This window comes from Danio aesculapii, chromosome 1 (assembly GCF_903798145.1).
Source record: "Danio aesculapii chromosome 1, fDanAes4.1, whole genome shotgun sequence".
NCBI lineage: Eukaryota > Metazoa > Chordata > Actinopteri > Cypriniformes > Danionidae > Danio > Danio aesculapii.
In genome coordinates, this window is record NC_079435.1 from 55,876,423 (window position 1) to 55,896,422 (window position 20,000).

The following is a 20,000-nucleotide window of genomic DNA, read 5'->3' on the forward strand; positions in this document are numbered from 1 at the left end:
AGCACACTCAAAAATTATTTTTGCTAGTAGCTACTATTGCTACTATTTTTTCAAACTGCTCATTTACAATGAGCTGAGTCAACACAATTCTTGCGTTTTTTAGACAACTTAATTGTTTTATGTTTAATCCACTTAAATTTCATTCATTAATTTTCCTTCAGCTTAGCCCTTTATTTATCAGAGGTCGCCACAGCAGAATGAACCGCCAACTATTTCAGCAGATGCCCTTCCAGCCGCAACCCAGTACTGGGAAACACCCATATACACTCATTCACACACACACACACACACACACACACACACACACACACACACACACACACACACACACACACACACACACACACACACACACACTTATACACGGCCAATTTGGTTCATCCAATTCACCTAGCACATGTCTTTGGACTGTGGGGGTAACCAAAGCACCCGGAGGAAACCCACGCCAACACGGGGAGAACATGCAAACTCTACTCAAAAACACCAACTGGCCCAACCAGGACTCGAACCAGCAATCTTCTTGCTGTGAGACGACAGTGCTAACCACTGAGCCATCGTGCTGCCCCCCACTTAAATTGCAAAAACAATTAAGTTAAATTAATTGATTTGTGTTGTGACAACATGACGAATTTATGCAAAACTCAGCTTAGTTACAACCGACAATGCGCTGATTGGTTGATTCCCAGCTAACAGGGAACATTTTAGAACATTCTACAATATTCCTTAAAAGTTGTGTAAATGTTAGCACATAACATTACTAGAATGATATTTTCGAAACGTTCTTGTAAGGTTGAAAGTAAAATAAAATATGAATGGAATTTTCTATAAATGTTTGAAGTAACATTCTGAGAACATTAAAATAACATGAGACTGAAATAAAATATAACGTTTATTACACTTGAATGGTATTATTATAAAAATATTAAATATATTTTTGAAAATTCTAAGAACCTTCCACAATAATGTTTGGGAAATGCTCTTATAACATTTATTCAACATGAACGGAATGTTCAAATAACCTTTTAAAAAACATTCTGAGAAAATTAATATAACATGAAACTGAAATGAGATAAAAACACTTTATTTTTATATTGTTATTAAAACAATCTATATATCAATTTTCTGTAATATATTAACCTTCCTACATTTTGTAACTTACTGAGAACGTTAAGGAAACGCTCTTATAGCATTAAAATAATGTTCAGAATGTACAAAGAACGTTTTAAATAACATTTTTAGAACATTAACATAACATGAGACTAAAATTAATTAAAAACACTTCGAATATTGAATATTCAAATATTACTAACCAAAGAAAAATGTAGAAACAAAAACTCAATCTTCCGCATAATATGACACTTAATTAAACCTACACAACCTATCAAAACTAAACTACAGGGGTGGCAACTACTCTAACACACTAATTCTCTCCCAACCAGAGTTATAAGAGAATCTCATAAAGTATACAGTGTTAGCAGTTAGCAAAACAGAAGCTTTCACCTAGTAATCCAAGTCTCATAGTGATTTTCTAATTCGACATGCTGAACTGGTTGACATGACCCACACGAGCGAGGAGTGTTTGGTGTTGAATCAGAAGCTCCTCTCGATCAGCTCAAGCAGCTTCTGATTGGTGCGCCGAGTGGCGTCACAATGATGAGTTTCCTTCTCCAGTAGTCACACATCTAAGACAGTACAGAGCGCACAATAGGAAAGTGGAGAGAGAGAAACAGAAAACAAACACAAAACATACGTGGAACGTAACATTATTATAAAAATATATATGAATTGTCTTTTTGAACATTCTCAGAACCTTCAAATGCTCTTACAACATTAATATAACATGGATGGAATGTTTAAAGAACATTTTAAGTAACATTTTAGGAACATTAATATAGCATAAGACTAAAACATTACGAATGCTTTAAATATTGTTAATATAAGCAAAAAAAATATGTCATTATAATTTATTATAATTTTTATATTAGAATTTTTAATAAAATGAAAAATAATATTAATGTATCATCTAAAAAACTGTTTTGAACTTTCCAAGAACATTCAAAAAATCATTTTATTTAACTTTAAAATGGGAATGTTTAGGGAACATTTGCAGGACTTAAAATTGTATATATCTATTAAGTGTTCTGATTGGCTGCTAGGGTGTTGCTAGTGAGCTTTGGTTGGTTTGAGAAAATCTACATGATATTAAATATATTAATTGTGTTTATCAAATAAAAACTTTGCTTTAATCACATAATTCACTAAATAATCAGTTCTTGAGGTTTTATACAATTTTTTATCGTGAAACATGCACTTTATTGAATTATTGGCTCCTAGAAAAAAATATTTTCCCCAGCAACAGCACTACTGTTCTCTGATTGGCAGGCTGAAATATGCAGGAAAGCTGTACGCATGATTGAGGCTCTTTAATTAATTTATTTCTTTACATATCTGTGTTTTTTTCATTATTGATTTATCATTTTGGCTGAATCAGGTTCTTTAGAGAACGGTGCGACAGCTTTCCTTAAGGAAGTGTGAGCATATGATGAAAACAGGACTGACAGGACGAGAGCAGAGAAGAGGATCATGGGATATGAGCTGGGAAAAAGGGGGTGGATGGAAGACAGATTACAGCTATCAATAATACGCTTTCATTTCTTTGCCTTACTTCCCATTACTTCCAGACACACACACACACACACACACACACACACACACACACTGCAGGCGATGATCTTCCCGCTAGTCTTAATCACATTAAGGCACCTGCAGCCTGTGGTGAAGTGTACAGTTACACGTATGCTTTAAAGAGATGGATAACATGTACAGCCATAACCTTCAATCCAAGAAAAGCCCATAATAACAGGGCCCAGTGTAGTGTACTGCAATAATATGAATTTTCTGTATTGATTTTCTTTTTTTTTTACCCATATTGTGTGTCATGAATTGTCTTTGTTGTGCTTTAGGGGTAAATATAATGTGTGGACTATTAACTGATAATGTCCTGGTAGAAAATTAATGCTTTTATTTTCTTCAAAATTAAAAATAAATAAATAAAAACAACACAAATAAGAGCTCAAGGGAAATAAAGGGAAACTACATCTAGTACAAGTGACATAAGGAATATTAGATTAAAAATGTATACTCAATAAATCTCGAAATATTTATTTATGGGCGACATAGTGGCGCAGTAGGTAGTGCTGTCACCTCACAGCAAGAAGGTCGCTGGTTCGAGCCTCGGCTGGGTCAGTTGGCATTTCTGTGTGGAGTTTGCATGTTCTCCCTGCGTTTGTGTGGGTTTCCTCCGAGTGCTCCGGTTTCCCCTACAGTCCAAAGACATGCGGTACAGGTGAATTGGCTAGGCTAAATTGTCTGTATGAATGTGAATAAGTGTGTATGGATGTTTCCCAGAGATGGGTTGCGGCTGGAAGGGCATCCGCAGCTTGAAACATGTGCTGGATAAGTTGGTGATTTATTCCGCTGTGTCAACCCCGGATTAATATAGGGACTAAGCCGAAAAGAAAATGAATGAATATTTATTTATATATTTTGCTTTATTTTGCTTATTTTATTTTCAACAATTAAATTAAATTAAATTAAATTAAATTAAATTAAATTAAATTAAATTAAATTAAATTAAATTAAATTAAATTAAATTAAATTAAATATGAAATAAAATAAAAATGAAAATAAAAATGAAAATAAAAATGAAAATAAAAATGAAAATAAAAATGAAAATAAAAATAAAAATAAGCTAATATATAAAAAAACAAAAAAAAAATCACTATAATAATTTATAAATAAAAGCAAATATCAAATGTAGACTTAATAAACTTTGATATAGTTATTTATATAGTTGCTTTGGGAAATTTGAAATGTTGAAATTGCTCAAATTAAACCTCAGTAAAATAAAATAAAACTAGAATTAAAATAAAATAAAAACTATATAAGAAACTAAATAAAATTTAATTTAATTTAAAAATAAATTAAAAACTAGATAAAAATAAAAACAAAATAAAAATGAAATAAATAAATTAAATTAAATCTAATAATAATAATAATAAAATTAAATGTAGGTAAAATACAATAAATAAATAAAATAAAAACTTGATTTAAAATAAAAATAAATAATAAAATATAAGAATATTCGCTAATAGATGAAAATGCAATAATAATAATTAATAAATAAATATCAATCATATGCTTTTTTTACACTAAGCACAAAACCATGATTTTCTTTGGCACTGCTTTTTAAACTACTACATTATGTATACATTTAAATTAATTATGTTATTTAATGCACACATGTCGATGCTATTTAAATAGAATTTTTTCTGTATTTATTTTTGTCTTAACATTTTCCCTAATCCCATTGCAGTGCATTCTGGGATTTGCTAAGACTGCTAAGATCTGCATGATGCAGACTTTGGCCCAAATAAGGTGTCTCAGAAGGCAGCATAATTACTGTACGCTCCCTTTGCGAACAGCATTGTGACGGCAGAAGTGCTGCGGTTTGTGACAGCGTTTCCTCATAATATTTGTCTTGTCTGTTGTGCTGACACGAGCGTCACGTCTCTGAAAGGTCAAAATCATTACACCGTGACACACAGAGACCTTTAAACACTGACAGAGCATCTTCCCTGCGTTTACACACGTGTGCAGCTCCGTCCCAGCTCAGGTGATGATATTTATCCGTCATCCCACCACTAATTGAATCAGAAGACCAAGAAAAACAAACGGCAGGTGTGAAGGAATATGAACAAATGATGGAGGCAGACAGATAGAGGCCAGAGGAAGTGGTATTAGCTGGCTAATTGCTTCAGAAAAGGCCATGGCATTACAGTGACAAATATCACCAGCTGTGGCTCACCTTTTATGAATTCAAAATATTAATGTATGCGTCTGTTCGCTTCCTTTGCAGGAACTTCTGTGAATGACCGCGATGGAGGAAATTATTTCCTTACTTTCAGTTTTTGTCTGGTTTCTTGTCCAAATATCCAAAAATTCTTAAATCAAGAAATCTAGATAAAAATCTAGATAAAATAAAATAAATAATAATATAAACCTATATTTAAAATAAAACTTGAACATATGGAATATTTGTTTACAATATTTACAATCATATGAGGGGGTCTATATAAAAGTGAAATAAAAATTGAAAATGAAAATAAGCCAACATAAGCTATAATGTAAAAAAGCAAAAAAAAAAAAAAAAAATAAATAAATAAATAAAACAGCAACACTATTAATTATTGTTACTATTACTATTATTAATCATAATAATTTATAAATGAAAGCAAGAATAAAATGTAGACTTAATAAACTTTGAAATAGTTATTTATATAGATTGCTTTGGGAAATTTGAAATGTTAAAAATGCTCAGAATTAAGGCTGAAAAATAAAATAAAATAAAAATTATAAAATAAAATAAAATAAAATAAAAATGTAATAATAAAATAAAAAAAAAAAAAAATAAAAATAAATAAATAAATAAATTATAAAATAAAATAAAATAAAATAAAAATGTAATAATAAAATAAAATAAAATAAAATAAAATAAAATAAAATAAAATAAAATAAAATAAAATAAAATAAAATAAAATAAAAAATAAAATAAAATAAAATAAAAATGTAATAATAAAATAAAATAAAATAAAATAAAATAAAATAAAAATTTAATAATAAAATAAAATAAAATAAAATAAAATAAAATAAAATAAAATAAAATAAAATAAAAAATAAAATAAAATAAAATAAAAAAAATAAAAAAATTAAATAATAAAATAAAATAAAATAAAATAAAATAAAATAAAATAAAATAAAATATAGATAAAAATAAAATAAATAACAGAATAAAACTACATTTAAAATGAAACTTGAACAAACAGAACATTTATTTACAATATTTACAATCATATGAGGGGTCTAAATTTAATTTAATTTAATTTAATTTAATTTATTTTAATTTAATTTAGATAAAAATAAAATAAATAATAAAATAAACCTAGATTTAAAACAAAAAGTGAAGATAAAGAACATTTAATTACAATATTTACAATCGTACAACGTCTCTGACATTCTTTATTTATTTTCTAGGTCTGTTTTACAACTTTAAAGACCAGACAGTTTAAAAACCTTAGTTTCAAAACTGCATATATATAAAATTGTGGCATGCAGTGGGTTGCAGCTGGAAGGGCATCCGCTGCATAAAACATATGCTGGATAAGTTGGCGATTCTTTCCGCTGTGGCGACACCTGATGAATAAAGGGACAAAGCTGAAGGAAAATGAATCAATGCATATAAATGTGGCAAATAAAAAAATTATTTAAAAAAATTATATGTGAACAACAGTAGCAACAATCTTTATAAAATAGAACGAATAGCTTAATGTAGTTTTATACGTTTTTATAGTATAAGTTATTATTATTTTAATGTTTAGTTTTTGAGCGGCACGGTGGCTCAGTGGATAGCACTGTCACCTCACAGCAAGATGTTTGCTGGTTCGAGTCTAGGCTGAGTCAGTTGGCATTTCTGTGTGGAGTTTGCATGTTTTCCTAGTGTTGGCATGGGTTTCCTCCGGGTTCTCTGGTTTCCCCCACAGTCCAAAGACATGCGCTATAGGTGAATTGGATAAACAAAATTGGCAGTAGTGTATGAGTGTGTGTGTGTGTGTGTGTGTGTGTGTCTATGTGTGTGAATAAGTGTTGTTTGTGGTGTTTCCCAGTACTGGGTCGCAGCTGGAAGGGCATCCGCTGCGTAAAACATATGCTGGAATAGTTGGCCGTTCATTCCACTGTGGCGACCTCTGAAATAGAGACTAAACCGAAGGGAAATTAATAAATGAATGTTTAGTTTTTCCTCCCCTGTGGCATTATGAGACTATTACTCTTTTTTTGTTTAATGAACATTTAACATGGAATTGTAGGAGGCTTTTTGATGCCTATATAATTTACACATCTGCTCTTTTCTTCTTCTCCTTCTCTTTCTTTTCACATTTGCTGAGTCCTATATGTTATCATGCATGTATGTTTATTCAGCACCCTATGGCTTGTCTGGTTTTTCTGCCTACAGCAACATCATCCATCAGTCTGATGTCATCATTTAAGACAGACACAAAGAGCCACAGGCCCAAATTATAGTTTCGCACAATATTGCATACTGCGCACATAGTTTATGTTCCCGTCTGCGCTGACATCAATCCCGAGTTTTTATGATTTAATTTATGAATATCTGACTCATGGCTGGCTGCATAATTAAAATGAAAGGGAATCTCATTTGAAATGGAAAGAAAAGAGATTTGTCTGAATGGAAATGCATTCTTGTCTGGGTTAAGATAAGATTGTTAATTATGTTTTTCTCTCACAGAAACCTCCACACCAGCGCTAGAGACGAGCAAACCAACACAACCGACTTCTGCTGAAACCAGCACTACACAGAAACCCAGTCCAGGTTCGTACACATGGGTTGATTATGTTTTTACTTGCTATTCATGTCTTAAATGGACAGTTTGACCAAAAGTGAAATTCAGTCATCATTTCCATACTGAAATCTGATATATGGCCATGAATATAGGAATAAAGTTAAAGAAATAAAAGTGTGGAACATGTGGAAGTGTTGCTTAATGCAGAGAAGATTTATTTCAACACATTTCTAAACATAATAGTTTCAATAACTTGTTTCTAATAAGTGATGTCTTTTATCTTTGCCATGATGACAGTACATATATTTTACTTGTTATTTTGCAAGATATCAGTATTGACCTTATTCTACAATGCGGAAGTGCGCTCGTTTTTGCGATTGTTTTAGGACTTCCGATTCAGTTGCCTATGGGAGAAATGACTAGAAATAATAAACGGCAGAAAACAGTCAAACTACTCGCTCTACAAACAAGTGTGTGCATGACTATACATAAAAAGTAGAATAATATAATAAGAAAAGATCAGTTTGCAACTTAAAGCAGCATTACGAGCTGTTTTTAACCTCTAAAAATGAATGGACATGAATGAAACCGGAAGTTTCGAGGTAAAAAGATTCAAACAGCTGCGCCCGCTCGTACGCGGAGAATAAGGTGAATACAGCTTAAAATGAGGTTTGAAGGCTTAATTAGGTTTACTAGGCAAATTAACAGTGATTTGTATTGTAGCCAGTCGAGAAACAATATTTCTTAAGTGGGCTAATAATTCATTCATTCATTTTCCTTCGGCTTAGTCCCTTTATTTTTCAGGGGTCGCCACAGCGGTATCAACCGCCAACTTATGCAGCATTTGTTTTATGCAGCGGAAGCCCTTCCAGCTGCAACCCAGTATTGGGAAACACCAGTGCTTAATTTATGAATTGCGAGGTCCAGGAACAGATCGGGGTAACGGATTTGGCATGTTACCTGAGGATGGAGGTGTCGCGCACGAAAGTGGAGAGAGAGGGAGGGGGTGTTGGTGGTGGCGGCATTGAATGGTGGAAGGGTGTTGCAGACAAATGACGAAAGTTAAGAGCAGGGGGTTGTCACAGACAAGAGTAAAGAGGGTTGGGAAGTCGCGGAAGAAAATGAAAGTGAACAGCGGACGGGGGAGGAGGGCGGTTGAGGAGGTGGATCGGTAAAATGAGGTGCTGGATCAGATTTCAGAGGTGCCGGATCCGGCGTGTTCCAGCACAAATTAAGCCCTGGGAAACTTTGGGGGAACTCAGAGCACCCAGAGGAAACTCTCTGCAACACGGGGAGAACATCCAAACTCCACACTGAAACCAGCGACCTTCTTGCTGAGGCGACAGTGCTAACAACTAAGCCACCGTGGCGCCGGTTCTATTCCAGTGAAACTTAAATAAAAAGACTTTCCTCAGAAGAAATAATATTACAGGATTTTTATTTTTATATATATATATATATATATATATATATATATATATATATATATATATATATATATATATATATATATATATATATATATATTTTTTTTTTTTTTTTTTTTTTTATTATGCTTTAAACACCAGATACATGACAATATAGTAAACAAAACAATGCCAGGGTGATAGAAAGTAAATAATAACTACAATCCAAAAAATAAATAAATAAAACAGACATAAAACAAAAGTATAAATAATTAACTAAAATTCTTACAAATACAAACAAGCAGGACCTTTACAGTAATCGAAAATTTTGAAACTAGAGCACAGTTGGACCGTTTTAATGGCCTTTCGATTAGCACTATGCTGAATAGTGCAAAAGTAATTTTTCAATTCCTTATAAAACACAGTAAAACAAGGTTTTTTTCTTGGAAAATTTACACTTATGAATATGAAACTTAATTAACAAAATAAATAGGTTAATAACAAAAACTTCGTTATTCAAATTATAATTAAAATATCCAAAAATTACGTTTTTTTTCAAAATGCAGATTGAAATTAAAGAGGATTAGGATGCCATGCAGAGGCACATGAGGAGGAGGTTAATCACCCTTGTTGACCACATTGGACCAAGAAGGAGACACAAGACTGGGACTAATGCTACATTTTTTATTTTATAAAAACAGAAGCATCATACCAAAGCTTTTTAACATAACCACAGTGCCAAAAGATGTGGGGTACAGTTTCCAAATGCAAAGAACAAAAAGAGCAATTTCTATCAATATCCCTTTTAAATTTACTGAGAAAATGTTTAACCGGGTAGAATTTATGAATTAGTTTAAAAGATATTTCTTTTATCTTATTTGTAACCAATATTACAGGAAATACTTGTCCTTGCTCTGGACACATATTGTGATGAAATATGATTAATAATAATAATCATCATCATCACCATAAGTAGGTTAGCGTAGCTGCATTCAATATTTATTTTTGCTTTATTTAATTTGAGAGCTAGTAAATTATTAGGGCTCAGATTAGTGTTTTGAGTCTGATAGTGTAGTTTAGTGTGCAGCAGGCATGTAATAACCTGCATAATGTGGATCCAGCCGGTGGTTATTCAGAATAAACCCTTCAGTCTGTTACAACAGCTGCTTCTGATGATCATGATGAAGCTTTACTCTGCTTCTGCTGTCCTTGGAGTAACCACAAACCCCACACTCCAACCAATCTGCTCTCTTGGAAACATTTAAAAAATAATTCAAACTAATCATCGTGCCGTCAACTGTATACGTGACCTGTAAGTGCACTCCAATAAGTTATAGCACTTCTGCATACAACAAAATATCCTATAAACAACACTGTGGGGATTTTTCAGAGTATTGTTTTGTTCTGTTTCTTTATTTTGCACACTGATGCAGCTGAAGTCGGAGGTCAAACTCAGTTTAGTTTAAAGTGCCGTTAGCCGTACAGCGTTTTGCCAGGGTTGTTGAATATTAATGCAGATTTATTGATGTATTCTCTCCATCAGTAACCAGCGCTGCCCTGCCGTCTCACAAAGGACTGTGTGATTTTGAGCAGGGATTGTGTGGTTGGACCCTCGACACGGATTCTGACCTCAGCTGGGTTATGCACAGCTCAAGCAAAAGCACCGCCTTGGGTCAAAGTCAAGATCTCTCCATGGGCTCAAACAGTGAGTGATGAACATTCATGCACACACACACATACGCACACACACACACACACACACACGCACACACACACACACACACACACACGCACACACACACACACACACACACACAGAGGTCATCATGCCTGTAGGTTCTCATGTTTTAATGCTTGGGAGCACAAAGCTTTTACAAAAACAATTTCAGTTGGATTAGTTGTATTATCTTACATCATTATGGTACAATAGTTAATTATGCAGTTTAGCATAATTTGTATTATATACAATATATAAGAATATTATACGGCACAATATATTTTATTCTAAAATAGAATAAATATATTCATTAAAGTTTTAAAATAAACAATATAATAATTAAAGTACATATTTGCTATAAAATTTAATTAAATTAATATTTTTATCAATATAAAATATAATTAAGCATTTTTATATTATATTATATTATATTATATTATATTATATTATATTATATTATATTATATTATATTATATTATATTATATTATATTCTGTTATATTATATTATATTATATTATATTCTGTTATATTATATTATATTATATTAAATGATATTATATTATATTATATTATATTATATTATATTATATTATATTATATTATATTATATTATATTCTGTTATATTATATTATATTATATTATATTATATTATATTATATTATATTATATTATATTATATTATATTCTGTTATATTATATTATATTATTATATTATATTATATTATATTATATTATATTATATTATATTATATTCTGTTATATTATATTATATTATATTATATTATATTATATTATATTATATTATATTATATTATATTATATTATATTCTGTTATATTATATTATATTATATTATATTCTGTTATATTATATTATATTATATTATATTATATTATATTATATTATATTATATTATATTATATTATATTCTGTTATATTATATTATATTATATTATATTATATTATATTCTGTTATATTATATTATATTATATTATATTCTGTTATATTATATTATATTATATTATATTATATTATATTATATTATATTCTGTTATATTATATTATATTATATTATATTCTGTTATATTATATTATATTATATTATATTCTGTTATATTATATTATATTATATTATATTATATTATATTATATTATATTCTGTTATATTATATTATATTATATTCTGTTATTGTTATGAAGCGGACAGGAGACAGAGGTAAGGAAACGTTAGGGTGTTTATTAAATGACAACAAGGAGCACATGAAGGATAGCCAGGAGGATCAGGAATGATGTTGGGGTCTTTTCCTCCGTGGCTGGGTAACAGGAATACACGAGGATGGACAGCACACACCAGATACAGCTGACAGAGGATGACACAGACTTGGAAGGACTGGAAGACAGGACGATTCGGGAGGACCAGGAAGACTAGGAGGAATACAAAGAGAACAGGTAAGTAAATCGTTTGTTTTAGCTGAGGATGACTACGCTGAGTGGTCGCTCAGTTGTCCGCTTTCGTCGAGACGAGCCCGGACAATGAGCGACTGGAGTGCTGTGCTTTTATCTGGTGCTCGTGAATGTGATGCAGCTGTGTGCTCATTAGAAGTCAGGTGATGGTGATCTTCGTGAGTGGGGGTCGTGAGAGCCTGACCAATCCATGACAGTACCCCCCTCCCCAGGGCCCGCTCCTGAGGGCCGACACCTCCGACGCCGTGGTGGTCTCCCTCTGCCTCTAGGCGCTGGGAACTCAGGGTGGCTCTCATGAAACTCCACCATGAGACTAGGATCGAGAATATCAGCTCTGGGAACCCATGTCCTTTCTTCGGGGCCGTACCCTTCCCAGTCCACCAGGTACTCCAACTGGCCACCACGACGTCGGGAACGCAAGATCTCCTTCACTGCGTAGACGGCTCCTTCTTCTAGGAGCAGTGGAGGAGGGGGTTCCTCTTCGTGGTCAGGCTCTGTGGAGGGAAGAACAGGATCGTGATAGGGTTTCAGGAGTGATACGTGGAATGTAGGGTGAATACGGTAGTGAGAGGGTAATTGTAGTTTGTAGGTGACGGGGTTAACCTGTTCCACGATGGTGAAGGGACCAACAAATCGGGGACTTAACTTGCGAGAGGGCAGTCGCATGCGTATGTCCCGGGTGGATAGCCACACCTTTTGTCCGGGTGTGTATCTGGGTTCTTCAGACCTTCTCCTATCGGCGGTTACCTTGCTTCGACGGACTGCCCTCTGCAGATGTTGATGAGCCTCGTCCCAGACTCTCTCGCTCTCCCGGAACCAGTGATCCACTGCGGGGACATCAGATGGTTCGCCATCCCAGGGAAAGAGCGGTGGTTGGAAGCCCAGGACGCACTGGAATGGCGTGAGTCCGGTGGAGGGTTGCCGCAGTGAATTTTGGGCATATTCTGCCCAGCCCAAATACTGGCTCCAGGAGTTCTGGTGACCACTGCAGAAGGTCCTCAGGAACCGTCCCACCTCCTGAATCTTCCTCTCTGTCTGCCCGTTGGTTTGGGGATGATATCCAGAAGAGAGGCTGACGGCCACACCTAGGAGCTTGAAGAAGGCTTTCCATAGACGTGAGATGAACTGTGGACCTCTGTCCGACACAATATCTTCTGGAATACCAAATGACCTGAAGACTTGATTAAAGATATTGTCGGCAGTTTCAAAGGCTGTGGGAAGACCTTTCAGAGGGATTAGTTTGACAAACTTTGAGAATCTATCTACTATGACTAGAATACAGGTATTACCTTCTGACGAAGGGAGGTCAGTGATAAAGTCCACTCCTAGGTGTGACCAGGGACGGTTCGGAATCGGCAAGGGATGGAGCTTTCCAGCGGGTAGATGACGTGGGCTCTTGGATTGGGCACAGTCCTTACAGCCCTGAACATATTGCCTCACATCCCTTGCCATGTTTGGCCACCAGAATCGTTGGGATACTAGCGAGAGAGTATTGTTGATCCCTGGATGTCCAGTGCCTAGCGAGGTATGTAAGGAGTGGATCAGATCTACCCGGTGTTCAGGTGGTATGAACTGCCGATGAGGAGGGCATCCCGGCGGAGCAGGGGCTTCCGGAGTGGCAGCGACTGGAGGAGCGTTCCAGGTGATCGGACAAATGGAGATGTGTTCGGGAAGAATCTTCGTTGGGAGTTCTTCATGATCGTGATGCTCGTGTAAACGAGAGAGAGCGTCTGCTCTTAGATTCTTGGGTCCTGGACGATAGGAAATGGAGAAATCAAAACGTGAGAAGAAAAGTGACCATCTGGCTTGACGTGGACATAGTCTCTTGGCCTCTTTGATGTATTGGAGGTTTTTGTGATCTGTGATCACCTGGAACGGATGTTTGGCTCCCTCCAACCAGTGACGCCACTCCTCCAAGGCTAGCTTGATTGCTAGAAGCTCCCTGTCTCCTATGCTGTAATTCTGCTCCGCCGGGCTCAACTTCCGAGAGAAATAGGCACAGGGATGCAGTCGGGGCGGTGTATCATGATGTTGAGATAATACTGCCCCGACGCCGGTGGTGGATGCGTCCACTTCCACCACGAAAGGAAGATTTGGGTCAGGATGAGTCAGGAGTGGGGCCCTTGTGAACTCCTTCTTAAGAAGGCGGAAGGCTGCGGCTGCTTCTTTGGTCCACTCCAGTCCTTTGGGTTTACCCTTGAGGAGATTAGTGAGAGGTGATGTAATCCTGCTGTAGTCCTTGATAAACCGTCTATAAAAGTTAGCAAACCCAAGAAACCTCTGGAGCTCCTTAATGGAAGTGGGTTCTGACCAGGATAGAACAGCCTCAATTTTCTTCCCATCCATACGTATACCGGTTTGGTCAATGATGTATCCCAAGAAATGAATCGACTTCTGGTGGAATGAGCATTTCTCCGCTTTGAGGTAGAGGTGATGTTCTCTCAATGTGTGTAGGACCTCCGCAACGTGTTGGCGATGTTCGGCCTCACTCCGGGAGTAAATGAGGATGTCATCTATGTACACTATTACACAGTGGTGAAGAAACTCCCGGAGGACTTCATGAATGAAGTTTTGGAATACGGAGGGGGCGTTGACCAGACCGTAAGGCATGACCTCATATTCATAGTGGCCAGTAGGGGTCACGAATGCTGTCTTCCATTGGTCCCCCTCACGTATTCTTATCAGATTATACGCGCTGCGGAGGTCCAATTTAGTGAAGACTTTAGCTTCTCGGAGCTGTTCCAAAGCGGCTGGTACCAGAGGAAGGGGATATCGGTATTTTACTGTACCGTTATTTAGGACCCTGTAGTCGATGCATGGACGCAGCCCTCCGTCCTTCTTGGCCACAAAGAAGAAGCTTGAGGCGGCTGGTGATTTTGAGTGACGTATGTACCCCTGACTCAGAGCCTCCCTTATGTAATCTTCCATTGCCTGATTCTCTGGAAGCGAGAGCGGGTAGATCCTACCTCTTGGCAACTGGGCATCTGGAACTAGGTCGATCGCGCAGTCCCATGGCCGATGCGGCGGTAGCTGGGAAGCTCTCTTGGGGCAGAAGACATCATGAAAGGAGCTGTACTCCTTAGGAATGTGGATAGACTGCTTCTCAGGAGGGCTCTCGACCGATGTTGCAAACAAAGAAATGGGGTTCCGACCTTGAAGAGGGAGATTTGGAAAACAGGCAGGTGTACATCCAGATCCCCATTTCTTTATCTCTCCTGTGCCCCAAGAGATGATGGGATCGTGCTTCACCAGCCACGGGCGCCCTAGAATGATGTCCATATTTGCACCCTCCAGAACCAGAAATTGAATCCTCTCTTGATGTAACAACCCCACTTGAAGAAGGATGTCTTCGCATTGTCGATGGATACGGGTCGAAGATCGAGTGCACTGGGTTATCGGTTGTATCTGGTATATATGCGAGGACGCCTCAGTACGGAGGTGGAGTTGACGACAGAGGGATTGGGAGATGAAGTTCCCTGCTGACCCGGAGTCGATGAGGGCTGTGACAAGGAGAGAAATAGAGGCAGTAGTTATTTGTACGGTGGTAGTAAGTGGTTTACATTGTTCAATATTCGTACTGAATACACTCACTGAAGTCCGAATGGGACGAAGGGGACACTCCATACGGGTGTGTCCACTGACACCGCAGTATAGACACAGACCCCGGGTCAGCCTCCTCTGTCGTTCCGCTGATGTCAGTCTTCCAGACTCTATTATCATGGGTTCTGGTTCTGGAGAGGCTGTTGACTCAGGCGATTGGAGGAGTGCAGACGAGGGGGTGATGGTGTCCTGTTGATAGGAACGGAGACGATCGGAACATCGGAGAGAATGTTGGATGAATCTCTCCAGACCCATTGTATCATCTAATGTGGCCAGTTGGATTCGGAGAGTGGGTTCCAAGCCGAGCCGGTACGTGGTCAACAACGATCTCTCATTCCATCCACTTGCAGCTGCTAGAGTGCGAAACCGGAGAGCATATTCCTGTGTAGATAGAGTACCTTGCTTTAGATGATACAGCTGCTCTCCAGCGGCTACTTCCCCATCAGAACGTCCAAACACCTCTTTGAAATACTCCGTGAAGGTAGTGATGGAATTCATGACCGGCCCGGCTTGGTTCCAGATCGTCTCAGCCCATTTAAGTGCAGGTCCAGAGAGTAGAGATACGATGTAGGCGATCTTCGACTTATCTGTGGGATATAGAGAAGGTTGCATTTCGAATATGAGGGAACATTGTAACAGAAAACCATTGCACTCCCCCGCTCCGCCTGAGTAGGGCGCTGGTCGGGCCATGGGACTGGAAGGAAGGGCCGAAGAAGAAACTGTGGAGGCGGAAGTGCTCGGTGCTGTTGGTGCGTTGGAAAGTGGAGCTGGTGGCTGTAGAATCCGCTTCAACTGGTCCACCAGCTCTTGAAGGTGATCGGGGGTGCTCATGTTGTCGTCGTTAGTGGTCCGGGCTTCTGTTATGAAGCGGACAGGAGACAGAGGTAAGGAAACGTTAGGGTGTTTATTAAATGACAACAAGGAGCACATGAAGGATAGCCAGGAGGATCAGGAATGATGTTGGGGTCTTTTCCTCCGTGGCTGGGTAACAGGAATACACGAGGATGGACAGCACACACCAGATACAGCTGACAGAGGATGACACAGACTTGGAAGGACTGGAAGACAGGACGATTCGGGAGGACCAGGAAGACTAGGAGGAATACAAAGAGAACAGGTAAGTAAATCGTTTGTTTTAGCTGAGGATGACTACGCTGAGTGGTCGCTCAGTTGTCCGCTTTCGTCGAGACGAGCCCGGACAATGAGCGACTGGAGTGCTGTGCTTTTATCTGGTGCTCGTGAATGTGATGCAGCTGTGTGCTCATTAGAAGTCAGGTGATGGTGATCTTCGTGAGTGGGGGTCGTGAGAGCCTGACCAATCCATGACAGTTATATTATATTATATTATATTATATTATATTATATTCTGTTATATTATATTATATTATATTATATTATATTCTGTTATATTATATTATATTATATTATATTATATTATATTATATTATATTATATTATATTATATTATATTATATTATATTATATTATATTATATTCTGTTATATTATATTATATTATATTATATTCTGTTATATTATATTATATTATATTATATTATATTATATTCTGTTATATTATATTATATTATATTATATTATATTATATTATATTATATTCTGTTATATTATATTATATTATATTATATTCTGTTATATTATATTATATTATATTATATTATATTATATTATATTATATTATATTATATTATATTATATTATATTATGTTATATTATATTATATTATATTATATTATATTATATTATATTATATTCTGTTATATTATATTATATTATATTATATTATATTATATTATATTATATTATATTATATTATATTATATTATATTATATTATATTATATTATATTATATTATGGGACAGTTAATTCTACAGAATAACTTAAAATAAATATATTAATTTGAATTTGTTTTATTTCACAGCCTTTACATTTTATTCCATCTTACAAACTCAGTTTATCAGCTTAACTGCAATGTTGGCACAGTTTTGGCAGTGCACATAATGTCTTGCACCAAACCAGTATGAACCAGCCTGTCCCTGCACAGAAAATGATGCCAGTGTAACATCAGCAGGGGATTTTGCCCCGTTTTAAGTGCAATAAGACACTCTGATTCTGAATCTGAATCAGTTCCCTATAAACATGGCTATACGGCTCACCCCAGAAGGGTAGCACCTGGACTGATCCCAGAACAGGATTTTCCTTCTTCAACCCCCCGTGAAGTGGTAAACCTCCCTGACCTCATTCCCTCTGTACATGTCTGCTTCCCACATGAGATCTGGAAGAGGAAAAGAGGATGAAGGATCGACATGCTTTCTATATCTCTCCTCCCGAAAACACTGTCACTCCTCCTCTATTTCTGTCCCATGACACATCACTATTAAACGTGGACAGCAGGAACAAAGTCTGGCTGTAAATAATATAATCCTGGAATTGCTGGAACAATCATGGTTGGATTTACCGTAGATCTGGTCTGAAAGCAAAAATTGCAGCTCATGGATTAATTGTCCTTCGACAACACAGGGAGAACGTGCTAACTCCACACAGAAATGCCAATTGACCCAGCCGGGACTCAAACCAGCGACCTTCTTGCTGTGAGGTTACAGTGTTAACCACTGAGCCACCGTGCCACCCTAAATTTACAGCTATAGATTTTTTTTATTATTATTTATAGCTATTTGGTTGAGTAAAACATAATTCTTGGTATTGAGTAAATGTCCACCGACATCCACTAACTCTACAATTGCTTTTATGAAAAGGCATGCAGAAATATTATTTGGGCCGCTGACGTTCAATAAATAATCCCATTAATTATTAATAATGAACTCGATAAATAATTCTTCCGTCTAGTTCTATAGCCTATAACTGTAGGCCGTCAGTTCCTGCCAAATATTAATATAGTATTCAGCTGATATGAGGTCACTGATTTACATATTGTTTGGCAGCTTCAAATGTGGCTCATTCTGTTTGATTTCATAACTGGAAAAATGAGGTTCATAAGTTTGCATTTATGCTATTGAGTTGACCTTTAATGTATGTTTTTTCTTTAGTAATACTTATAGTATGTTAGGATTTTTAAATGTTTTTGAATTGTTTTTTAAATTGTGAAATTGTGTGATCACCTAGCATGTACTTGATAAAAAAAACAACTATAAACATTTAAAGTCAGAATTATTAAACCCCTGAATTATTAGCCCCCTGTTTATTTTTCTCCCCAATTTCAGTTTAACGAAGAGCAGATTTTTTCAGCACATTTCTAAACATAATAGTTTTAATAACAAATTTCTAATAACTGATTTATTTTGTCTTTGCCATGATGACAGTAAATAATATTTGACTAGATATTTTTCAAGGCACTTCTATACAGCTTAAAGTGACATTTAAAAGCTTAACTAGGTTAATTAGGTTAACTAGGCAGATTAGAGTAATTAGGCAAGTTATTGTATAACGATGGTTTGTTCTGTAAACTATAAAAAAATTGCCTAAATTGGCTAATAATTTTGACCTTAAAATGGTTTTTAAAAAATTAAAAACTGCTTTTATTCTAGCCGAAATAAAACAAATAAGACTTTCTCCAGAAGAAAAAATATTATCAGACATACTGTGAAAATGTCCTTGCTCTGTTAAACATCATTTGGGAAAAAATGAAAAAATATTCAAAGCGGGTTTAATAACTCTGATTTCAGCTGTAAATAAAAAAACAATTAAAAGATAGTAATATTCTGAAATATTATTACAATTTATATTAAATATTATTTGTTTAAATATTTAATATTTTTAATATATTTTAAATATTTTAAAATTTAATTTATTCCTGTTATGCAAAAAGTTTTCAGAATAGTTCTTGTTTCACATAACTCTTCAGACATCAGTCTAATATGATGATTTAGTGCTCAAAAAACATGTTAATGCTATTATTATATTTGTTTTTGCATCTAAACTGTCACATGATCAATTGGAGGCACTAAAACAGTTACTAAAACATTTCTATGTGGTAAAATCAGAACAGCAGAGTCACTTGCTGTCTTCAAGAAACAACTAAAAACTCAACTATTTAGTCTCCACTTTCCATCCTAATCTGTAACTGCCTCTCTGGCTATACCAGTACTCTCTTTTAAAAAAAAAAAAAATTCTAATGCTTTGCTTAGACTTTACACACCTGAAACTTGTCTATAGTACTTGTTCACTGCTGCTCTTATAGTTGTGTGAATTGCTTCCTTGTCCTCATTTGTAAGTCGCTTTGGATAAAAGCTTCTGCTAAATGACTAAATGTAAATGTAAATAAAATGTAAATGTAAAAAAAACAAAATGCTTGAAAATTCTCAGTTTCTCTGAATTTATTTGATTTATCATGAATTTAAGTAAAACTTGTATTTA

General features: G+C 35.4%; 1 protein-coding gene across 3 annotated transcripts in view; it reads left to right on the forward strand.

The window, feature by feature from the left end:
- nrp2a (neuropilin 2a) overlaps positions 1-20,000 on the forward strand; it is a 158,734-nt gene that overhangs the window by 103,567 nt on the left and 35,167 nt on the right. For all 3 annotated transcript variants that reach the window (XM_056463109.1, XM_056463118.1, XM_056463126.1), the window contains exons 11-12: positions 7,364-7,447; positions 10,368-10,529. In XM_056463109.1, coding sequence (XP_056319084.1) covers positions 7,364-7,447; positions 10,368-10,529 — 246 coding nt within the window. The remainder of the gene's footprint in view (positions 1-7,363; positions 7,448-10,367; positions 10,530-20,000) is intronic.